General features: G+C 41.0%; 2 protein-coding genes across 2 annotated transcripts; both read right to left on the bottom strand.

Moving 5' to 3' along the window:
* Positions 1–516: 516 nt before the first annotated feature.
* LOC115775401 (uncharacterized) lies at positions 517–20,022 on the bottom strand. Its single transcript, XM_030722933.1, has 3 exons — positions 19,917–20,022; positions 758–1,352; positions 517–677 (listed from the first exon to the last, which is right to left on the bottom strand). The coding sequence occupies exons 2-3, from the start codon at positions 1,323–1,325 to the stop codon at positions 637–639; spliced, it is 609 nt and encodes a 202-aa protein (XP_030578793.1). The 5' UTR covers positions 1,326–1,352; positions 19,917–20,022; the 3' UTR covers positions 517–636.
* On the bottom strand, positions 2,021–18,328 carry LOC115775400 (uncharacterized). The gene is made up of 5 exons (XM_030722932.1): positions 17,912–18,328; positions 16,743–17,073; positions 3,234–3,274; positions 3,118–3,151; positions 2,021–2,677 (listed from the first exon to the last, which is right to left on the bottom strand). Exons 1-5 carry the CDS (start codon positions 17,980–17,982, stop codon positions 2,150–2,152), a joined length of 1,005 nt encoding a protein of 334 aa, XP_030578792.1. The 5' UTR covers positions 17,983–18,328; the 3' UTR covers positions 2,021–2,149.
* Positions 20,023–25,071: the final 5,049 nt, after the last annotated feature.

Genomic DNA, 25,071 nt, shown 5'->3' with positions numbered 1-25,071 from the left:
ACGGTGGCATAACAGGCAGAGTGTGTTGGTGAGGGCCCAATAGTAGTGATGGCGAGCTGAAGCTTTGAAGCTTTCCATTCACTCAGCGAACCCATGGGTCGAAGCTTCTTGGTGCTTCATTTACTCTACTGCGCCATCAAGAGGACAGTAACTGTAAAACAGGTGATTATAATCACAAAGTGGCTTTAGTGTGTGAAGCCTTGAACAGAATAAATGAATGAATGAATTGTATGATGGCAATAAATAAATCCTGAAATAATTAATATGGTGTCTGTCTTTATGATGCAATGTTGGGGTAAAGAGGGAAAGTGGAAATAAACTGGGGAGAGGGTTGTGATGTGAATGTGATTGTGTTACTTGGTTTGTAACTGCTCATGACACAACGGACATTTTATTTATTCATTTTTATTTATTCATATTCATTCTTATTTAGAAATAAAAGCTACAGTAGCTACAAGCAACTACAGTGCTGGGCTTCAGGCAGGTTCTTTTGTTAGAGATGATCTCGTCTGCTTTAGAAAATATCCTCTATCTTTGCTTCCCAATAATCTAGGGGGTTCTCCAATCTGCCAACGTTTGGTTCAGCCAGGTTTGGACCTCCACCGTTGCCTCTGCAGTGACATTTTGGGTCCTCGTCTACAGGATTGTGGTGTCCAAACGATGCCACAGTTTGCTACCTAAGACAAACAGGCTGTAAGTGACAAGGTACATAACAAGTACATAAATGCAATGACATAATTAGAAGGTATCCATTTACCTTGAGTCACAGGCTGAGAAGCTTCTGATATGTGCGGTTGTGATGATGAGGAAGAGGCGTAGTTACGTATGACAGCAGCACATTCAGAAATGAGCCTCTTCTCTGCATCTGCTGCTTTATTGGGGCTAAAGAAGCCTATCTTTTTAAACCTGGGATCAAGCAGTGTTGCCAGTGACATGACACTCATTGGTTGTAAAGCAGAGAGCTTCTCCCTTAACTGACTCCTCAGACTCTCAGCCATTGCTGTGCTCTCTGGAGTCTGGACCATTCCCAGGTCTTCCTCCTCCAGTGCATGGTGCAGCATTGATAAAAGGGGAATGACCTTTGATCCTGAAACTCTCTTCTCCTCTGACAGCTCAACTGTGGCATCATTAAATGGGGACAGCACTTTTAAACAGTCTGCAATAATGTCATATTGTTCTGATGAAAGTGGGGTGATGTCAGGATGTAGGCCTGCCAAAGCTGCTCCTAGAGGTTCTCTGAGGTCATAAACATGTTGGAGCATGTGGTACGTGCTGTTCCAACATGTATCCGCTTCTTGGATTAGCTTCAGTGATGGCCGGCCCATTGGCTCCTGCACCTGTGTCAGCCTCTCCTATAAAATTAGCCAAGAAAAAGTGATTAATTCAAGTGTCACTGCAGCAGCAACATTTAATAAAATGGCACCATTTATACTAGGGATGCGCTGATCCAATATTCAGTATCGGTCTGATCCTGACCTAAATTACTGGATCGGATATCGGAAAGAAATAAAAGATGCAATCTGATCCGATCCACCTAATGTGAGCGTTTCCCTCACATTAGCTGTATTACAGTTCGCCATTGTCTTCTTCTTCTTGTGGGTTTGCGGTTGACCAAACTAGCTTAGAGCTGTATTACCGCCACCTACTGGAATGGAGTGGGGATGAGGAGTTCGTAAAAGTCCGTCTGCACAAGCGCAAAGAGGCGGAGCCGGTGCCGGAGATAGTGAGCTCAGATGGAGTGGAAGGAAATATTTTTCTAAATTAAGCTTTTCCCCCTGTAACCACCATTAAACCTTTACTGGGAAACAGCTGGAGGTCCTTCATCAACCACCTGATCAGTAGGTGAAGAAAAGAGAACTTTGTAGCTGCTCCATCCACCCTGTTTGTGTCACACAGGGAAAAACTGCAGTATGGAAGTTAAATAATAAGTGTGTGTGCTGCTGCTTAAGCCTTTAGGTTTCTGCGTGTTCGTTTATCGAACAGGAATGACACAAAACAAACAGAATAAGGAGTCCAATTATTAAATTTAATAAAACCATTTCAAACAGTTCAGATATCTGGGCAGTGGCGGCTGGTGCTAAAAAAACTGAGGGGGGCGCACACAAACAAACAAATGAAAAACAAACAAAACAAATCTTAAAAAATAGCACTATATGAACATGAATTTTGCCCTCCTTTCCTTCTGCCCTGCAAATTTCTCAATTACATTCTTGTTAAAGTCAGTCATCTCTGTGACTAGTCTTTTCTCCATTGACAACATGGCCAATGCATTCAGCCTGTCCTGAGTCATTGAGTTTCTCAGAAAAGTCTTGATTCTTTTCAGAGTTGAAAAGCACCTTTCAGCTTCTGCTGTGGTCATGGGTGTGGTGATGAGGATCTTCAAGAGCGTGACAGTTTCTGAAAAGACTTCTTCTAGATTGTTTTCCATAAACAGCTGGAGTAGGCCCACAGCACCACAACAGGCTTTGAACTCGTCCTTGCTGTAGATGAGAGTAAGCTCTGTCTTCAGCTTACCTCGATTGAGCACTGGATAGGCTTTTAAGGTGTTGCTCAGTGCATCTTCAGGAAATGCTGTGTTGTATTGTTCAAATCTGTCCCCCTGCAGGAGTGTGGCACTAACAAGGTGGTTTGTGAAAGAAAAGCGCTCCCTGGTGTGTCCCAGTATGATATCACAGACCTTAAGAGAGAAGGACAAACATGAAGATTATGATTTTAGAATCACATTTTTCATTCTAAATATGAAATGTTATTTCGTCCTTTCTATTAAGTCATAGAAAGAAGGAACACATTTTATTTATAAACTTACTGATTTTAATAACATTTGCTGCCATTTTTTAAGGCTGTGTTATGAAATGTGTTACAGCATTTTAGTGGGACAAGATTATACAAAATTCAGTAACCAAATGTTTTATTCCCCATTACCCATAAACTTCAGTACAACTTAAATAATAAAATATCTTGCTGACAAACATTACATCAACATACCTACACAGCATAGACACAACTAAAGGTATTTCTAACTACAACGCACATCTTCCTAATATATTAAATAACACTACTATAAACCAGTGTAACAGTGGTTTTCCGACGCTTCTTCACTGGCTTACTACTACCTACACTGCTTTGTCCAACCATGGAGTGGAGAGAATTTCTGCCAAAGAGAAATACTTACAATATTATAATAATGAAGAAGAAGAAGAAGAAAAAGAAAAATCAGCTATTTAAACAATTACCTGATCTTTTGAATGTCCTGCTGGAACTGTTGGATGCTCTCCTGAGTAGTAATATTATGGCACTTTTTTTGATTGACAGGTAACAGGTGGGGGTCAAAGGTCATGCGCGTACATGAGAGTCCTCGTGCGCGTGCGTGTGATCGTGCATGTTCGAATGATTTATGACTATCAGCTGCATGTGTGTGTGAGTGGATGTGGTGTCTGGAAAAAGGGCTATCCCATCCACACTGTTTGGGGGCTATGCTTTAAATAAACTCTTTCTTAACAGGAGGTATGAGCATCAAAGGCTGTAATTCTCCACAGGCATTTGTATCATCTGTTTTAACTATAAGACAATGCATAAAAAACAGACCAACACCTGTTGAAACCAGCCGAATTCGTCTATCCCACACTCTCTCTCCCACGATCGCTCATGATAAGAAAGACAATGATCGACAGCTGTATGTGTATCACTGCAGGAGGAGGGCAAACCCATCCACACTGTTTGGGGGCTATGCTTTAAATAAACTCTTTCTTAACAGGAGGTATGAGCATCAAAGGCTGTAATTCTCCACACATGCAATTGTACAATCTGTTTTTAACTAAAAGTCGATGCAGCGCAAAAATAAATTAAAAAATACGGATATCACTACATTTCCCATCAGGCAATGTGACGCTTTTTTTACTACGTCACAAAAAGCGACAGCGACCGGTCTTTGTTTACAGCTGGGAGGCATGTTGCTTTCACGTTTCAACGAGCTCGTCAGTTTCTTAAAAAGAAAAGTTATTTTTAATTTGATTTAACATTCAGGATATAATGATAATAGACAGGTCAGAACGCAGTACTTTTCCAGAGAGAACAGGTGATGGTTAAAAAAGGAGTGAGGGGAGGGTTTCCAACAAACAAACAGGGCACACACTCAGTCATAAAAAAAAAAGGGCTGTGGTTTATAAAGCATGCAAGCAAGCATAGCGAAGACCGTAACATTCACTAACACTCTGTGAAGACGATCGCCGCGCACTTTTCCTCGTTTTTCCACAGACTCCGGAGCAAAGGCTACTCTCTCTGTCTTTTTAAATGGCTTCAGGTAAGCATATTCTTTTTTTTTAAACAATAGTATGTGAACCAAAACTGTATTCTGTATATCAACTCATTTCTTTTAAAAAAAAAAAAATAATGGTGTGTTTGTCTATTACATGAATGTTGGCTACATAACTAACAATTTTTCTGTTTTTGTTTTTCCAGACGTTAAAACTTCAACTGTTACAACTTCACAACCATCACAGATGCTGACCGTTCCTCCTCCTCCTCCTGATTCCTCATCTTCTTCACTTTCACCATCTCACCAATTACATGAAGAGCAACTGACGAAGTACGGCGTCGCGGGCGTTAAGCTCGTCACACTACGCCTTCTGTGTACGGCGGTGGAGAGGTATCATGAAGAGATATGTCACGAATGTCAAGTCAAGCGCCCTATCGATAAGAACCACGGTTGTATGCAGCATGTTCCTGAGTTCTTCTACGGTCGTCATTACGACGAAGTGATGAAAAGATTCTGGTCGGATCGTCTCATTCCCGCTATCAGGCTGTTCTTATGGGCCAACAGTCTGGACGACGCACGTAAGGATTTCACACATATTGTGGTTGCCCAAGCGTCTGAATTGAAAGATGCAATAAACATCATAGAAGCCATAGAGAGTGTGCGATATGAACTGGAGGAGGAGTATTTATTTGAGGACATAGCAGTAGAACTTCTCATGGTGGAAAACTACTGGTTAGGCAAACACAGGATGTGTATGTAATACATTCTCTGTATTTTTGGTTTATGGGTTGAAATAAAAATCAATGTTAAAAAACTGTACAGGCTGCTCATTTTTTAACTCTGCATTCCTCATGGAAAACACAGTGCAATATATGTTTAAACATCACATACTATGACCCAAACTATGGTTAAAGCAATAGCTGTGTATTTTCCTATCCAAGGTGGGGGAAAAAAAGAGTTTTTACAGGATTCTTGTTTTCTATTTGTTATCACATCTGCATTTTGTTAAAAACACTAACTGACTAATTTTCAGATACAAAGAGGTCGACACTCATTAGGTGAACTCTCATTCATGTACACTTTAACTATTCATTCCCAATTACCAGTGTGTGTGTGTGTGTGTGTGTGTGTGTGTGTGTGTTACTTCAGTTTTTTTAAAAATCCACAGTTAAAACTTTCTGAATAGTCTGTTTTTATTCAATAATAATAAACCCGTCATCAGTGTGAAAGGGATCATAGCATTAGTTTCTCATCATCCATCATTATAAATTTGACTCAATAAAAGTCAGAACATAAAGTAAAACATCACAGGTTTAGATTAGTATTACCCCCACTTCACTTTGTGATTTGTGAAGCTGGATCTGGTGTACCACGGCCGCTGATGAAATTCCATCACTATCAGTGAACTGTTTTGGGTAGGAGCTGGCATCTGACTTCACATTGCCCCCATCCTCTCGTCTCCGTCTGTATCCTCTCCTGACCTTACCCACCATATTGCTATCCTGGCTTTAAATGTGCAAATATGTTTCTGCTCTGTCGCAGAGGTTTTTGTAACCTTATACTGTGTATGTGCATATGTATACAAAGTATGAGATGATTTTTTTCCTCACTCATCCCTATATGTTTTCACTATTGTTTCTGTCTTTTTTAATGGCAGCGCCTCCAGAAGGTGGGCAGCATGGTCACAGTTCACCTATCTCCCCATGTTTGTTCTGTTTGTCTTCTTGGATGGGTGTTCTGTTAACTGTAATTTCCCCATTGTGGGATCAATAAAGTATCATCAAATAGATGTACGTCCCTAAAAAAAACCCAAAGTCTCAGTCAAGCGAGGCCTAAATTGTTTTTATTCATAAAGAATCAAAAAAAACTTCACATGCACAGTTGTTTTGATCAAATGTAAGCTCGACAAGATCCCCTGACAGGATGAGTTGAATAACATCAAGAGCTATTTCCCTAAAACACTAACGAGTGTAGAAGATCATTTAATCATTAAAGATATGTTTTTTTCACACACTTTAACCACAGAGTGCATTGAATGATACCATAATCTTCTGTATCATCCCTCCTATGACCACTCCTATGTACGATTTAAAAATCCACAACTTGATGGTTAAGCCTGTCTTTTGACCTGGATAAATAAACTTAAACTACTTTTTATTTTACCCAAAAGCATATATATCAGCTTTCAGCACCATAGGGCATATCCTCTAACCGCTTGCCTGCACAAAGAGTCTAAAGTCAGCACAGAAACACGCTGTGGAAACAGCACAACTTAAAATACGTTTGGTTTTTTTCCTGTATCGTAGCCTGCACACAGGGTTAGCGTCAGAGCAAAGGATCATGGGAGTTCTCATGGCGGTGTTTATGTGTTTAGTTATAGAGTTATCAGCTATGTTTTGCTGCTCTCTCTCATTATTATTAGTTTGAGATGTGAATTACGCACGTTGTGTGGTATGAGGTTAGTTAGTTAATGGAACACCGTGACTGTGACGGGCCTAACCGCTAAAGGCCTAGGGTCAGCGTGACTGCTTCAGCGCACGTCCTGTGCGAGTAAAACAACAGTACCTGCATATGACCAGTAGGATGAATTCAGGACTTAGGTTATAAGCTTGTCTCTGCAGCGTTTGCACAGTGCGAAGGTTTTACAATGTCACAGAAGTACGATCTGGTGGAACTGCGCAACTTCCCTGTGGAGACGTGTCAGCTGCACGCGGTCGTGCTCGACTTTGTGAAACTTACCGTCAAGGCCGTTCTAAACATGATTATTCAAAAACACAGAAGAGAGATTTGCGCAGGTTGTGAAACCTCACAAAGAAGGCACACCTGTGGGGCTCCGTTAGAGAGGCACTACTTTTTCAAGTATTATGATCACCTATCGAAAAAGTTTTGGAATGGATATTTCATACCTATATTAATGGAAATTCTCCGTTTGGAAGGTTTCACTCCGGACACACACAGGCTCATGGGCGCTACGGAGGCTTATCTCCACGAGTTAAGAGAGGTCAAAGATATTGAACGGGCGCTTTTTGAATTGGAGGACAGCGTTATCGGTGTCAAACGAACATCTGTTGACCATGTTTTAAATCAAAAGTATCATCTGTGGGTTTAACTTCATTGTATGCATTTAAATCGAAACTGCATACTTTTTGGCCGGTTCCATCGTTTGTACTTGATTTACTTAACTTATGTTATAAAATTTTAATTATTTTATGTCTATGAACATGTAGCTATGTGACGTTTGTATCTCTGTTTCACATGATTATATTCTACTGATGCTTATCTTAGTCTGAACACCCATGAAAATAAGAGATTTTTTAATCTCAATGGCAATTTCCTTGCTAAAATATCATCTTAGTTTGATTTCACTATAGTGGACTTAAGTATTTTTTCATATCACTGTTTGTTGATGCACAAAGTGTGCGACAAGATGATTTTTTAAAAATAAAAGTCTGTAATGTAGTACTGGTGAGACACAGTAGCGTTTTTATACACAAATCTGCACACTTTCTCATGCCTAAGTATTGAGCAGACACTCGATGGGGTCGTATAGGCATGATCCATGCTACAAAAGACCTAAACTTAATGCATTTATATATTTTTGTGCTTCAAGCGTGTGCTACAGACAGGTTATTGAGGTTAAAAGGAAAAAAAAAAAGTCCACACAACTCTGCTCATAAACCCTAAAGGTGTTAAAGCATCTTTGTACTTCAGCATCGCTGTTACCAACATTATTCTTAAAGATAATTACCCGTCTATTCATCTCCTGTTTGATCCATAAAGACTTTATATGATCATATATCACACCAAACAGTTCACAAACTCCATGTTGGACACGCAGGACGTGTAGCCACACAAAGTATTTTGTTTATCTCCACAGTTTGTATATCTCTCCTATTGTGGTTTTAGTTTAAAGCAGCTGTACAAGAGAGAGAGAAAAGCATTAACTACATTCTAACAGTACACATGAAAGAAAGCTCAAAGTTTACTCAATCAGCGCACATCTACTGGGTGAATATCAGTTAGGATTAGCTACCAGGCTTTGTTTTATGAGTAAAATCATCTGTATTGAATTATATTACTTGTGTTTCTATATACAAAACATTCAACGCTCTGAAAACATTATTGCAGCAGGGTCCTTTATACACACTTTACAAGCTTTGTCTAAATAAAGTTCACAGATTAAGCAAAAATGGACTCTAAGCAAATGCAAATTCCCTACAGGACTGGAGAGGAGATAACTCAGAGTAAACCTCATTCACCACAGATCTAACAACAACAGCGACCCCCACAACATACACAATCCTAAACCACAACAACAGTAGCCACCTGTCTAGGACACTCCCATCAACCCCAGACAGACCACGACACCACTTCTCCCCCACATCACCCCATGTCAGCAGTCTAATGTTACGTTTGTAGTAGTGGCTAAACTATGTTTTTAACACACAGTATAACCACATGGATTATTCTACTCATGAATGGCTCTATAACAACTTTTCTTCACTACAGACTATACCCAAAGAAATATGTTTCTCTCCACTAAACCCAAAAGCTTTATAGGAATGAAAGCCTTATGAATTTACCACTGTTTTAATTCCTTTCACGCCAACCCATCATGAGCTATGATTGACTAAATTAGCCACGTATTTTCAGGGCCTACATCAGTTGTAAGTGGATTCTGAAACTAAGTTAAATAAAAATAATGCAGTTGCACGAGGGTTTCAGGCTTCACACTTACTTCATACCTGCTAGAGGAATACCAGGCTCATGTAGTTTGAAGAAACAATTTTAAAACATTTATTTAACAAGATACATTCACACGTATTTTGTTGTAATTAAAGGGTCTCTTACACTTAGTTTGTAACCACAAATTTATTCTGTAGTAAACATCATGATTTTTACGTGTGTGACAGTTTTTAATGATCAGATACACATGACCAGATGTTTAATGTCTCTCTGACAAGAAAAGAATCGTTAGTTTTGGACATTTTGTAGCTGAGATCAGTAAGCACAGAAAAGTGGAACACAAAACTTTAGCTTTTAAGCGTACGCAAAACGCTGTATCACTCCTGCTTTATGAACGATTATTCCATCACATATCATAAAAAAACAAAACAACGTGAGGCATCAAATGATTTATACACACAAGCGTATCAAACAAACAATTTTTCTCAATGATTGTTACTGTAAATGTTACAAGGGGTCTCAAACTGCGGCGGTGTCTGAGGGGTCCACCATTCAGGTACATAGGGTGTTCCTCATCCTGAATCCAGAGCGGTTTAGGATCAGTGCTTTCTCCTCACCCCGGATACGTGGAATGTCTAACATTGCAGCTACACCGAAATCCCATCCTTGCTCTTGTTGGTGTGTATACGGTGGCGACGTGTGTGGAAGTTGGGGTCGCACCACGAACATGGGCAATTGTTGTCTGTGGACCCTTCCACCAGGTCAGATCACATGACGAATCCTTAAGCGATTCGGGGTCAGGTGTTTTCTGTGGTCCACTGAAAGGAGGCCAGGTCCACTCTGTTGCATCGATGGCTGGTGAAGGATTAAATTGCCACAAATCTTCCTCATCATCCTCGCTGGGCTCGATAGTCCAGGTTGCGGAGGCGATGTACTCCAGACCGACTCCTCGTCACCAACACACCATTTTTCAGACGTAGGGACGAAGTATTCAGAGACTTCAGATGTTTCAGCGACTGTACTGATTGTACTTTGTTCGTCGAGGATTGTCTGATCAGAAGAGTTGTAAAACGCCATATTCTTGTCCCAAAGTCTGTGTTGTGAAAATATATGACCTTACAACAATCGACCACGGTTTTTAAAGACTGCCTGTGAAAGGGGAGGGTGTCATGGTAAAACAAGCGTTGTATTACAAGCGTCTAACTGCCACTAAATGATACATAGTCTATGGTACGTGTGTTTGATTCATATCAAGTGTAAAACAAATGGTTGACAGTCCTTATCCATGGTACGCACAAAATCACTAATAAATGAAAACAGTTTCTGATACCTAGGGATGCAAAAAGTACCACCGAGATCATATGATTCCATACAGGCTTCTCTTTATTACTGGTCATGTGTATCTGATCATTAAAAACTGTCACACACGTAAAAATTCATGATGTTTACTACAGAATAAATTTGTGGTTACAAACTAAGTGTAAGAGACCCCTTTAATTACAACAAAATACGTGTGAATGTATCTTGTTAAATAAATGTTTTAAAATTGTTTCTTCAAACTACATGAGCCTGGTATTCCTCTAGCAGGTATGAAGTAAGTGTGAAGCCTGAAACCCTCGTGCAACTGCATTATTTTTATTTAACTTAGTTTCAGAATCCACTTACAACTGATGTAGGCCCTGAAAATACGTGGCTAATTTAGTCAATCATAGCTCATGATGGGTTGGCGTGAAAGGAATTAAAACAGTGGTAAATTCATAAGGCTTTCATTCCTATAAAGCTTTTGGGTTTAGTGGAGAGAAACATATTTCTTTGGGTATAGTCTGTAGTGAAGAAAAGTTGTTATAGAGCCATTCATGAGTAGAATAATCCATGTGGTTATACTGTGTGTTAAAAACATAGTTTAGCCACTACTACAAACGTAAACATTAGACTGCTGACATGGGGTGATGTGGGGGAGAAGTGGTGTCGTTGGTCTGTTGGGGGTGTGATGGGAGATGTTAGAACAGGTGGACTACTGTTGGTGTTGGTAGGATTTGTGTATGTGTGGGGGTCGTTGTTGTTGTTGATCTGTGTGAATGAGGTTTTCTGAGTTATCTCCTTCTCCAGTCTGTGGGAATTTGCATTTGCTTAGAGTCCATTTTTGCTTAATCTGTGAACTTTATTTAGACAAAGCTTGTAAAGTGTGTATAAAGGACCCTGCTGCAATAATGTTTTCAGAGCGTTGAATGTTTTGTATATAGAAACACAAGTAATATAATTCAATACAGATGATTTTACTCATAAAACAAAGCCTGGTAGCTAATCCTAACTGATATTCACCCAGTAGATGTGCGCTGATTGAGTAAACTTTGAGCTTTCTTTCATGTGTACTGTTAGAATGTAGTTAATGCTTTTCTCTCTCTCTTGTACAGCTGCTTTAAACTAAAACCACAATAGGAGAGATATACAAACTGTGGAGATAAACAAAATACTTTGTGTGGCTACACGTCCTGCGTGTCCAACATGGAGTTTGTGAACTGTTTGGTGTGATATATGATCATATAAAGTCTTTATGGATCAAACAGGAGATGAATAGACGGGTAATTATCTTTAAGAATAATGTTGGTAACAGCGATGCTGAAGTACAAAGATGCTTTAACACCTTTAGGGTTTATGAGCAGAGTTGTGTGGTCTTTTTTTTTTTCCTTTTAACCTCAATAACCTGTCTGTAGCACACGCTTGAAGCACAAAAATATATAAATGCATTAAGTTTAGGTCTTTTGTAGCATGGATCATGCCTATACGACCCCATCGAGTGTCTGCTCAATACTTAGGCATGAGAAAGTGTGCAGATTTGTGTATAAAAACGCTACTGTGTCTCACCAGTACTACATTACAGACTTTTATTTTTAAAAAATCATCTTGTCGCACACTTTGTGCATCAACAAACAGTGATATGAAAAAATACTTAAGTCCACTATAGTGAAATCAAACTAAGATGATATTTTAGCAAGGAAATTGCCATTGAGATTAAAAAATCTCTTATTTTCATGGGTGTTCAGACTAAGATAAGCATCAGTAGAATATAATCGTGTGAAACAGAGATACAAACGTCACATAGCTACATGTTCATAGACATAAAATAATTAAAATTTTATAACATAAGTTAAGTAAATCAAGTACAAACGATGGAACCGGCCAAAAAGTATGCAGTTTCGATTTAAATGCATACAATGAAGTTAAACCCACAGATGATACTTTTGATTTAAAACATGGTCAACAGATGTTCGTTTGACACCGATAACGCTGTCCTCCAATTCAAAAAGCGCCCGTTCAATATCTTTGACCTCTCTTAACTCGTGGAGATAAGCCTCCGTAGCGCCCATGAGCCTGTGTGTGTCCGGAGTGAAACCTTCCAAACGGAGAATTTCCATTAATATAGGTATGAAATATCCATTCCAAAACTTTTTCGATAGGTGATCATAATACTTGAAAAAGTAGTGCCTCTCTAACGGAGCCCCACAGGTGTGCCTTCTTTGTGAGGTTTCACAACCTGCGCAAATCTCTCTTCTGTGTTTTTGAATAATCATGTTTAGAACGGCCTTGACGGTAAGTTTCACAAAGTCGAGCACGACCGCGTGCAGCTGACACGTCTCCACAGGGAAGTTGCGCAGTTCCACCAGATCGTACTTCTGTGACATTGTAAAACCTTCGCACTGTGCAAACGCTGCAGAGACAAGCTTATAACCTAAGTCCTGAATTCATCCTACTGGTCATATGCAGGTACTGTTGTTTTACTCGCACAGGACGTGCGCTGAAGCAGTCACGCTGACCCTAGGCCTTTAGCGGTTAGGCCCGTCACAGTCACGGTGTTCCATTAACTAACTAACCTCATACCACACAACGTGCGTAATTCACATCTCAAACTAATAATAATGAGAGAGAGCAGCAAAACATAGCTGATAACTCTATAACTAAACACATAAACACCGCCATGAGAACTCCCATGATCCTTTGCTCTGACGCTAACCCTGTGTGCAGGCTACGATACAGGAAAAAAACCAAACGTATTTTAAGTTGTGCTGTTTCCACAGCGTGTTTCTGTGCTGACTTTAGACTCTTTGTGCAGGCAAGCGGTTAGAGGATATGCCCTATGGTGCTGAAAGCTGATATATATGCTTTTGGGTAAAATAAAAAGTAGTTTAAGTTTATTTATCCAGGTCAAAAGACAGGCTTAACCATCAAGTTGTGGATTTTTAAATCGTACATAGGAGTGGTCATAGGAGGGATGATACAGAAGATTATGGTATCATTCAATGCACTCTGTGGTTAAAGTGTGTGAAAAAAACATATCTTTAATGATTAAATGATCTTCTACACTCGTTAGTGTTTTAGGGAAATAGCTCTTGATGTTATTCAACTCATCCTGTCAGGGGATCTTGTCGAGCTTACATTTGATCAAAACAACTGTGCATGTGAAGTTTTTTTTGATTCTTTATGAATAAAAACAATTTAGGCCTCGCATGACTGAGACTTTGGGTTTTTTTTAGGGACGTACATCTATTTGATGATACTTTATTGATCCCACAATGGGGAAATTACAGTTAACAGAACACCCATCCAAGAAGACAAACAGAACAAACATGGGGAGATAGGTGAACTGTGACCATGCTGCCCACCTTCTGGAGGCGCTGCCATTAAAAAAGACAGAAACAATAGTGAAAACATATAGGGATGAGTGAGGAAAAAAATCATCTCATACTTTGTATACATATGCACATACACAGTATAAGGTTACAAAAACCTCTGCGACAGAGCAGAAACATATTTGCACATTTAAAGCCAGGATAGCAATATGGTGGGTAAGGTCAGGAGAGGATACAGACGGAGACGAGAGGATGGGGGCAATGTGAAGTCAGATGCCAGCTCCTACCCAAAACAGTTCACTGATAGTGATGGAATTTCATCAGCGGCCGTGGTACACCAGATCCAGCTTCACAAATCACAAAGTGAAGTGGGGGTAATACTAATCTAAACCTGTGATGTTTTACTTTATGTTCTGACTTTTATTGAGTCAAATTTATAATGATGGATGATGAGAAACTAATGCTATGATCCCTTTCACACTGATGACGGGTTTATTATTATTGAATAAAAACAGACTATTCAGAAAGTTTTAACTGTGGATTTTTAAAAAAACTGAAGTACACACACACACACACACACACACACACACACACACACTGGTAATTGGGAATGAATTGTTAAAGTGTACATGAATGAGAGTTCACCTAATGAGTGTCGACCTCTTTGTATCTGAAAATTAGTCAGTTAGTGTTTTTAACAAAATGCAGATGTGATAACAAATAGAAAACAAGAATCCTGTAAAAACTCTTTTTTTCCCCCACCTTGGATAGGAAAATACACAGCTATTGCTTTAACCATAGTTTGGGTCATAGTATGTGATGTTTAAACATATATTGCACTGTGTTTTCCATGAGGAATGCAGAGTTAAAAAATGAGCAGCCTGTACAGTTTTTTAACATTGATTTTTATTTCAACCCATAAACCAAAAATACAGAGAATGTATTACATACACATCCTGTGTTTGCCTAACCAGTAGTTTTCCACCATGAGAAGTTCTACTGCTATGTCCTCAAATAAATACTCCTCCTCCAGTTCATATCGCACACTCTCTATGGCTTCTATGATGTTTATTGCATCTTTCAATTCAGACGCTTGGGCAACCACAATATGTGTGAAATCCTTACGTGCGTCGTCCAGACTGTTGGCCCATAAGAACAGCCTGATAGCGGGAATGAGACGATCCGACCAGAATCTTTTCATCACTTCGTCGTAATGACGACCGTAGAAGAACTCAGGAACATGCTGCATACAACCGTGGTTCTTATCGATAGGGCGCTTGACTTGACATTCGTGACATATCTCTTCATGATACCTCTCCACCGCCGTACACAGAAGGCGTAGTGTGACGAGCTTAACGCCCGCGACGCCGTACTTCGTCAGTTGCTCTTCATGTAATTGGTGAGATGGTGAAAGTGAAGAAGATGAGGAATCAGGAGGAGGAGGAGGAACGGTCAGCATCTGTGATGGTTGTGAAGTTGTAACAGTTGAAGTTTTAACGTCTGGAAAAACAAAAACAGAAAAATTGTTAGTTATGTAGCCAACATTCATGTAATAGACAAACACACCATTATTTTTTTTTTAAAAAGAAATGAGTTGATATACAGAATACAGTTTTGGTTCACATACTATTGTTTAAAAAAAAAGAATATGCTTACCTGAAGCCATTTAAAAAGACAGAGAGAGTAGCCTTTGCTCCGGAGTCTGTGGAAAAACGAGGAAAAGTGCGCGGCGATCGTCTTCACAGAGTGTTAGTGAATGTTACGGTCTTCGCTATGCTTGCTTGCATGCTTTATAAACCACAGCCCTTTTTTTTTTATGACTGAGTGTGTGCCCTGTTTGTTTGTTGGAAACCCTCCCCTCACTCCTTTTTTAACCATCACCTGTTCTCTCTGGAAAAGTACTGCGTTCTGACCTGTCTATTATCATTATATCCTGAATGTTAAATCAAATTAAAAATAACTTTTCTTTTTAAGAAACTGACGAGCTCGTTGAAACGTGAAAGCAACATGCCTCCCAGCTGTAAACAAAGACCGGTCGCCTGTCGCTTTTTGTGACGTAGTAAAAAAAGCGTCACATTGCCTGATGGGAAATGTAGTGATATCCGTATTTTTTAATTTATTTTTGCGCTGCATCGACTTTTAGTTAAAAACAGATTGTACAATTGCATGTGTGGAGAATTACAGCCTTTGATGCTCATACCTCCTGTTAAGAAAGAGTTTATTTAAAGCATAGCCCCCAAACAGTGTGGATGGGTTTGCCCTCCTCCTGCAGTGATACACATACAGCTGTCGATCATTGTCTTTCTTATCATGAGCGATCGTGGGAGAGAGAGTGTGGGATAGACGAATTCGGCTGGTTTCAACAGGTGTTTCAACAGGTGTTGGTCTGTTTTTTATGCATTGTCTTATAGTTAAAACAGATGATACAATTGCCTGTGGAGAATTACTACTCAGTGCAGGTGGTGGGAGACAGAAGGACTCTGACCAAAATAACATCACTGATGGACAAGGTCTCCCATCCCATGCATGAAACTGTTGCTGAGCTGGAGAGCTCCTTCAGTGACAGACTGCTGCATCCTAAATGCACAAAGGAGCGTTACCGCAGATCCTTCCTCCCAGCAGCTGTAAGACTTTATAACCATCACTGCTCCCAACAAAAACCACAATAACCTACACAATGTAGGATAATATATAATATACTGTAAATAGTCCGGCACATCATGCACATTGTATATAGTGTTATTATTATTAGTAGTAGTATTAAGGTTAATATTGTTTGTTGATTTTATATATATTCTTTTCTTAATAGTGTGAATTATTATATCTTTATTTATATTTATAATAACTGCGGCTGCTGTTACACCCAAATTTCCCCTCTGTGGGACAATAAAGGCTGTTTCTTCTTCTTCTTCTTCTTCTTCTTACAGCCTTTGATGCTCATACCTCCTGTTAAGAAAGAGTTTATTTAAAGCATAGCCCCCAAACAGTGTGGATGGGATAGCCCTTTTTCCAGACACCACATCCACTCACACACACATGCAGCTGATAGTCATAAATCATTCAAACACGCACGATCACACGCACGCGCACGAGGACTCTCATGTACGCGCATGACCTTTGACCCCCACCTGTTACCTGTCAATCAAAAAAAGTGCCATAATATTACTACTCTCCTGGATACAGACTGAATCTATGACCTTCTTCTGGAGTTTGGCATAGAGAAGGTCCACATGAGGCATGATATGGTGGAAAAGTTGCAGAAAGAACTTAAAATCCTGATCCTCCAGTAGCATGGCAAATGCTCCAGCCTCTCTGACGGTAATGGGGTCAAAGTCACCAGAGTCTTGTATGCTTTGGAAACAGCGGATGAGGTCCTCTCTGTGCTCAAACACAGTATTGATGGCACGGCTGTGAAAGTTCCATCTGACATTGCTGGATGCTGGTAGTCTGTGGGCCACAACTTTATCAAGAACGCTTGTGCGCTTGGATGATCTGGAAAAAAAGCTGGAAAATCCACTAAGGTTAGAAAAAAAAATTCTAACTTTGGTTATGTGAGAAGTGGCCTGTTGCATTATTAGATTGAGCTGATGAGCATAGCAGTGGATGTAGTGGGCATTTGGGTACACATCTTGTATCTTCTTCTGAACACCTGCAGTGGCACCTCGCTGGCTCCATCATATGCCTGACAGATTAGCTTCGCCTTTTGATCCTCAGGAAGAATAGTTGCAAGACGTTCTTTTAGGGCTGTAGCAATGGAATCAGCTGTAGCCGACTGCAGAGGGATAAACTCAAAAAACCTTTCCTGCACAGTGTTTTTGGCATCGATATAGCGTAGTACAAGCACAAGCTGGCACTGCGTAGCAACATCCACAGTCTCGTCTGCCTGGATAGAAAGAAAATCACTGCTCTGTGCTTCTTTGATTATATGCTCCTTCAGAACAGAAAACATACAGTCCAGTAGCTCATTCTGCACAGTTTTCGAAGTTCCCTTAAACACAGTAGCATTCTCAAGGTGCTCTTTTAGTACTCCATCAAGAGAAGCAACAAAATCAACCAACCCATGAAAGATCCCGGGATTTTCAGAGCTCTTACTTTCGTCATGACCACACAAGGCCAGCTCAAAGGCTCCACAAAACTTAACACAGTCTATTATTCTAGAAAGGATGTGCCGATTTTTTGTCACCTCTTCATTGTGCCTTCTAACAGCAATCCTGTAGCGTTCATCTAGCTGTTGAGCAATGCTAAGTTTCCCCCAAAAACTTAGCTTCATTGCATTGTCTAGGTGGCTGCGGCTGTTTTCGTGCCGTTTGCATTTTTCTGAAAGATGTTTTAAGTCTCTTACCCCAGTTGTTGTCCACATTGCCTCCGTGCCAGAACTTTGAAATAGCAAACACGGAAAGCAGTAAAAGGCATTGCTTACATCACATCCAGCTAGCCAACTCCGCTTGTCATAAGAAGAGCTGGAAAAAGCCCGCGTGTAGGATCGTCCACGATCACTTGCCTGCTGCTGAATTTGTAAATTGGGACGATCCGGTCCAAGCTCCTTTATCCTGTTTTTTTCTTCAAGTGAACGCTTTGTAAAAGCATTTTTTTGTAAAGACAAAACAGAATTTTCTCTCATTTTGAAACTACTCCACTTTGCAAACGTAAACGTGAATCGACCTAACGAACTGCAGCTGCGCTAATGAGTCGAATCGGGGATTGTCCAATCACACAATGTTTTAAAAAAAATTAGCCAGTACTGACACTCTACCAGTAATGACACAACAGAATGGGTGTGTCCGGGACGCAGAGCGCTGCGCCCTGTGGAAAACCTTAAATAACCAATCAAAAGTCAGCCTCAGATCACCTGCTTGCCAAAAGTTGATGCGCCTACATACACTCTCATTAGAACGGCGCCCTGCACATAGGATAGGAAGTGTGCACAATGTGAGCAATTAAATAGAATTATGTATTTACTATTTTAATAAATTCTAACATGTCTATTGGACACACAGTATGAATAAATACATTTCTAAGTATTTTGCAGTTCAGAAATCATTTATTATCTAAACAATTTAAAGGGGGCGGCGCCCAAGCGCCCCCTACTGGCCAGCCGCCACTGGACCAGAGAGTGTAGATGAAGAGGAGCAGACTCAGCAGGTGAGTTATGCAGGTGAGCGGTCGTCCTTTGGAGACTGCAAACAGGGAAACATTAGTGATGTTCCATCTGATACTAAAGCCTCGAGGTCTGTGTGGAGCAAAGGGGGCGTTTTCACATCAAGTCTGTGTGGAGGTCCGAATCGTTTTTCACAATTTCACGTTATAAAAGCCAAACGAGGCGCCGTTTCCTGAAATCACGTGACTGCTTCTTCACACCTGAACAGTGTGGCCCAATGTTTTTGTTTAGAGCAAGAACAAATCTAATGCTGAGTGAAGAGTTTCAGTGCTTTCAGCTTCCAGGTCATACAGATGTTTGACTGCAGCTGTTAATGCTTCCAAGGCTCTGTGCTGTTTGTGTGTGTGTGTGTGTGTGTGTGTGTGTGTGTGTGTGTGTGTGTGTGTGTGTGGTCTGCATCAGTCCTGCTGACTCTTTCTATGGGAGCTAATCTTCATATACACAGTTTGGGAGAATCCATTGAAATTCAAACCCTCCTAAAAAGTCACACTCACAGGTTTCCATTAACATGGATCGGAGCCTCTGATGCAGCAGAGCTATAAATGTCAGCTAGAACCTGACAACTACTTCAAAAGCTCTTTCATCAAATTGTGACATCATGATTTTCTGATGTTTCCAGGAAGGTTCTTGGTTCTGGAGTGACGGCACATTTACGCCTTTTTCTAACTGCTGTCCTGGAGAGCCAAACAACCATGGTGGCGAGCAGCACTGCATCCTAATGAATCATTCAGGTCAAAGAGCACATCTATATTTGCTGATTAAAGATATAAAAGAAGTGGAAAACATAGATGCCGATGTTTGATGTAGAGATAAAAAGTGCTGGGATGATGCTGAGTGTCGGTCCACTCGTCCATCCGTCTGTGTGATGGTGATCTGGTGATTCCTCAGCTGAGCCAGTGACAGGAAGAAGCTTCCAGCAGCTCATTGCTTCCATGTTAGTGTGTGAATCATCAGCCTCATATAGAACTTTATTTCTTTACATCACTGGAACTCTTCTTAAGGAAGAACTGATTTTGATTTCTCTGTGAGTGCAGAGGTTACCATTAAACTATTAAAGTAAGTAATCAGTTAAGTATTACAGTAATCAAGTACTGTATGCATGTCTAAAAAAGGTTCAGTTTCCCCTCAAAGCTATGTTATAATGTTTCTAGCTCAGAGTCACTGAAGGGTTGCTGAGTGCTCAACCTACCTCAGCTGTCTTCTCCTGGAGCAAAGCCACCTTGGCCAGCAAGCTGTGGCAATAACCCGCCCCAGGGTGAAGATCATCACACACCCTACCATACAGGTAGACTGCTTCTTTTAGCTGCTCATGGGCCTGATCCAGCAGACCTGCAATCAGAATCACACAAATTAAATGTTTATTTTTCAAATCAATTCACACTGCTAAAAATCACTAGCAGTCTGGTGACCTACCCTTCTCAATAGAGGTCTGTGCAGCGTGATATGCTTTTGAGGCATTCACAGTTGGCATGTGAACATGCTTAACAGGGAGAATGTTGAGGATGTCATCTGGATCAACAGGAACTTTGCTTTGGTTGTCAAAGTAATAGTCTCTCAGTCTCAACTAGTGTGGACACAGGATTTAAAAAGTGCTTTTTCAAGAGCTAATTCTGCAACTTAAACTACATAATATGTCTTACACTTGGACGGACTCATTTAAACAGGCCAATTTAATACTAAATGCATATTTGGGGTGTCTGTTACCTGTACGCCATTCTTTAAACAGAACTCTCCCCCTTCCTTTCCCCCTTTTTTTTTTTTTTGTGGAACAGCTCTGGTCCAAACCACCTGGTGGAGCTCTGCGGCCTCCAGAAACTCTCCTTGCTCAGAGAGTTCTGTTCAAAGACTGGCGTACAGGTAACAGACACCCCAAATATGAATTTAGTATTAAATTGGCCTGTTTAAATGAGTCCGTCCAAGTGTAAGACATATTATGTACTTGAAGATGCAGAATTAGCTCCTGAAAATAAATTGAAGGGTAGGCCACCAGACTAGCTGCTCCAGATTGCTAGTGATTTTTAGCAATGTGAATTGATTTGAAAAATAAACATTTAATTTGTGTGATTATGATTGCAGGTCTGCTGGATCAGGCCCATAAGATGTGATGATCTTCACCCTGAGGCGGGTTATTGCCACAGCTTGCTGGCCAAGGTGGCTTTCCTCCAGGAGAAGACAGCTGAGGTAGGCTGAACACTCAGCAACCCTTCAGTGACTCTGTGAGCTAGAAACATTATAACATAGCTTTGAGGGGAAACTGAACCTTTTTTAGACATGCATGCAGTACTTGATTACTGTAATACTTAACTGATTACTTACTTTAATAGTTTAATGCTTTCTTTACTACTTTATTACTTTAACACTTAATACTTAAATACCTAATTCTTTAATGCTTTAATACTTAATACTTTAATGCTTCAAGACTTTAATACTTTTTTTACTTTAATACTTCAATACTTTCATACTATATAAAATAAGTATTAAAAGTATGAATGTAATCGAGTATTTTTTTTAAAGTAACCGAGTACTTTATGTAACCCACATACTACTGATCGGTATGAATGGGCCCTGAGTTCGTATTCAACGACATTAATTACTTAACCACTATAACATCACACACTCTACAATTGGAATTAACAATACCACACTTTAATTAGAAAACCACCAAAAACACACTTAAATCAATATTTCAGTTCTTTCAGGTCAATTAACGGTTCAACAATATATGTATCCCCACACACAACAGTCCCAAATAATGTTATTAAACAAAACAAACCCGTTGCAGGCCTGATTCGGAGCTCGGGTACGGTGAGACCAGAAACTTTGCGGTCCTTTCACTCAATTAGAGCCAAAATAAAATAATAAGCCAACAGTACCTTTTTCCAATATGGCGGTGCAAACGTTCAGTCCACGTTGTCCCACACAGGCAAGAAGCACAGGGAATACCCGTCTGGTCGCCGTTTCCCGCGTAGCCAGAGGAACTCTGAACTATAGGTAGCTCAGAGCGCTATCTGGGATCCTCTTTTGTCTGTGTGCGGTAAGAGTCAGCCGAGTCCTGTAGCGATTAGCCGGGCTAGCCAACCGCAGCTTTCCAGACGATCAGCGCGGCTAATTTCCGCTCGATTATCCAGCGAGCAAACCACGACTTTCAAGTCCAAACACTTACAGGCGTAGGCTGCGCCAAATTAAACTGTCCTCCTTCCGTCCACCTGGCCGATGTCCGAACACGGAGTACCAGTTTAACTCTCCATAAAACTTTCACTTTTTCAGTCAAAGTCTAGCGCACCTCTCTTCTCGGGTCTCTCTTTTTCCTTCTCCCTCGTGCACACTCACACCACCTCCAATCAGCAGCCAGTACAGAAACAGGTGACTAAAATGAAACACTAGATTGGCTTTCCTTCACAACAAATGAAATAAACAAATAAAATAGAATATTTATGGCAAATTAATTATCTTAACACCTTAACATTTGAAATTTTAACATTCACATAAATGCATTTAACCACATTCAATCAACTTATTTATGTCCATTTCCTACAGGGCTACACCCTCCCCCATCAACACGTCTGATGTCCTCAGCAGACTAACATCTTAAGTAACTTAATGAACTGCATGGTAACAGGAAATGGGTAAAGTGTTTAACATTAGCTGTCTTTTTAGCCCTTTCCAATCTGTATCACAATACCTCTGTGTACAATAGTCAATGGTTGATCTCGAGATTTTCCTGGTTTATCGTAGGTCAACCTTACTACTGGTTTCACTGACCTTTTGGGCCTAGTCCTCTTTGTAGGTAGTCTTGAGCCAGGGCTACTAGACTGTCTTACACCTTCATCACTGTTCGAACCATCGTCAGGCTCAGTGCTGGCTTCATGGTCAGTGTCACGGTCAGAGTCTACAGGAGAATGATCTGGTCGGTCAGAGTAGTTGTCACTCAGTGGAATGCAGTCTCCCACCTGTTCCCCTCTACTCACAGTGTCATCCCTCCTCTGAACCATTTTCTCAAAATAAGTCCTATAGGGTCTAGATGGCAAACCACCCTCAAAATCAGATGACTCACTTGAACTCACCCCTTCACTTTGTATGGAATGATGGGTGCTAACCCTCTCAGGCCGCTTCTGGCTGTCTAATCTCTTTGCTCGCTTATTTGATGCATCCTGTGAGTACTCCATCATTGGGATTCGCACTAAGTCTCCTATAGGAAGAAGATTATCCCTATGTAATGTCCTGACTCTGTCCTTGCCATTCTGGGATTTTACTTTGTAGACCGGCAAGTTTGGCATTCGGGCCACAACAACATAGGGAACGTCACACCAGCGATTCTCAAGCTTGTGTTTCCCTTTTATTCCAAGATTTCTCACCAACACTCTGTCACCTGGCTCTAGAGTCTGGGCCACAAGTCTCTTGTCATAAGTCCTCTTGTTTCTCAAGTGCGACTTGCCAGAGGCTTCTGCAGCCAGCTCATAAGCCTTCTGCAAATCCTCCTTCAGTTTGGTGACATAGGAAGAGTGCTGATGTTCTGCCCTTTCATTTAGATGTGTCCCAAAACACACATCCACTGGAAGTCTAGCTTCTCTTCCAAACATCAAGAAGTACGGCGAATATCCGGTAGCATCACATTTAGTGCTGTTATAAGCGTGCACAAGATGTGTAACATGCTGACTCCATTGCCGCTTCTTTTCCTGCTTCAGAGTCCCTAGCATTGACAACAAGGTCCTGTTAAATCGTTCAGGCTGAGGATCACCCTGAGGATGGTACGGAGTAGTCCGCGACTTCCGTATGCCAAGGATTTTCAGCATTTCCTTAATGAGTCTCGACTCAAAGTCTCGTCCCTGATCTGAATGAATCCGGGCTGGCAAACCGTAGTGCACAAAATACTTCTCCACCAAAACCTTGGCGACTGTGAGAGCCTTCTGGTTTTTGGTTGGAAATGCTTGGGCATATCTTGTGAAATGGTCTGTGATCACTAGCACATTACTTATTCCTTTGGAGTCAGGCTCCATGGACAGGAAATCAATACAGACCAACTCCATCGGCCCTGTGCTGACTATTTGGTGCAGTGGTGCCACTCTTTGGCATGGAGTTTTCCTCAAGAGGCACTCTCCACAGTTTTTTATGTAGTGTTCTGCCTCGACAGACATCTTGGGCCAGAAGAATCTGCTTCGGAGCATATCAACTGTCCTTTCCACGCCCATATGACCTAAGTCATCATGCATGGATTTCAGCACCACAGCTCTGAATTCAGCAGGTAGCACCAGTTGGTAAGTCTTTTCTCCTGCACGACTTATACTCAGTCGGTGAAGGAGTCTGTCTTTCATAATCAACTTTCCCATTTCTCGTTTCATGGCAAGTAAGTCTGGTTTTGTCTTGATCTCATCTGGCCATCTGCCACTTTTTATGGCCTCAATGGTTGGTCTTATTACAGGATCTTGTTCCTGTGCTGCCATTAGCTCAGGCTTGGACAATTGCCTCAGATTGTTCAACTCCAAGTTTGTAGAAAAGGTGTAAGCATCAGGCACACAATCTGGATGGGCTCCAAGCTGCTGCGCGTATCTTGGTGAGTCCTCAGGAGAATTAAGGCCACCAACTCTCTGGCAAATAGACTTAACACTCTCCTGAGAGATGTTTCGCATTTCTGTCTTCCTTTCTCCTGGCTCCATCCGGGACAACAGATCAGCATCAATGTTGTTTCTGCCAGGTCGGTAAACAATGTCAAAGTCATACACTGACAAATCTGACAACCATCTATGTCCTGTCGCATTGAGTTTTGCTGACGTAAGGACATAGGTTAGTGGGTTGTTATCAGTGTACACTGTAAAGCGGACTCCATAGAGATAATCGTGGAATTTCTCAACCACGGCCCACTTAAGAGAGAGAAATTCAAGCTGATGGATGGGATAATTCTTTTCTGATGAACTGAGTTTACGGCTGGCAAATGCAACCGGCCGAAGCCCTTCAGGATGCTCTTGATACAAGACTGCACCAAGACCTGACAGGCTAGCATCCACATGCAGCACATATGGCTTACTAGGGTCGGCAAAGGCTAGAACTGGTGCATTCGTGAGGCAGGTTTTAATAGCTTCAAATGCCTCGGTGCACACTTGATCCCATCTGTCTCCAAAGGGATCCCTCTCATCCAAATAGGCATGATTCTGCCCTGTCTTGGGTCTCCTTCCCCTCTGAGTTGGGGCGTACCCTTTAGTGAGGTCTGTCAAAGGGCGGACAATAGCTGAGTAATTGTGGATAAACCTCCGATAGTATCCACAAAACCCTAGAAATGATCGCAAGGTCTTAAGGTTGTGCGGCCTGGGCCAGTTCACGACAGCCTCCACTTTGCCGGGGTCGGCTGC

This window comes from Archocentrus centrarchus, unplaced genomic scaffold (genome assembly GCF_007364275.1).
Source record: "Archocentrus centrarchus isolate MPI-CPG fArcCen1 unplaced genomic scaffold, fArcCen1 scaffold_119_ctg1, whole genome shotgun sequence".
NCBI classification, from domain to species: domain Eukaryota; kingdom Metazoa; phylum Chordata; class Actinopteri; order Cichliformes; family Cichlidae; genus Archocentrus; species Archocentrus centrarchus.
Note: the sequence above shows the minus strand (reverse complement) of the source record. Positions and strands in the feature narration are given on the sequence as shown.

Excerpts from the sequence above, each read along its gene's own strand:
- LOC115775401 (XM_030722933.1), bottom strand. The coding sequence starts at position 1,325 with ATGGGCCGGCCATCACTGAAGCTAATCCAAGAAGCGGATACATGTTGG. Across the intron at positions 678-757 it reads TTCTCAGCCTGTGACTCAAG|GTAGCAAACTGTGGCATCGT; the intron begins GTAAATGGATAC and ends TGTTTGTCTTAG.
- LOC115775400 (XM_030722932.1), bottom strand. The coding sequence starts at position 17,982 with ATGCCTTTTACTGCTTTCCGTGTTTGCTATTTCAAAGTTCTGGCACGG. Across the intron at positions 17,074-17,911 it reads CAATGTGGACAACAACTGGG|CTTTTTTTCCAGATCATCCA; the intron begins GTAAGAGACTTA and ends TGGATTTTCCAG. Across the intron at positions 2,678-3,117 it reads CCATGGTTGGACAAAGCAGT|GTCTGTGATATCATACTGGG; the intron begins GTAGGTAGTAGT and ends TTCTCTCTTAAG.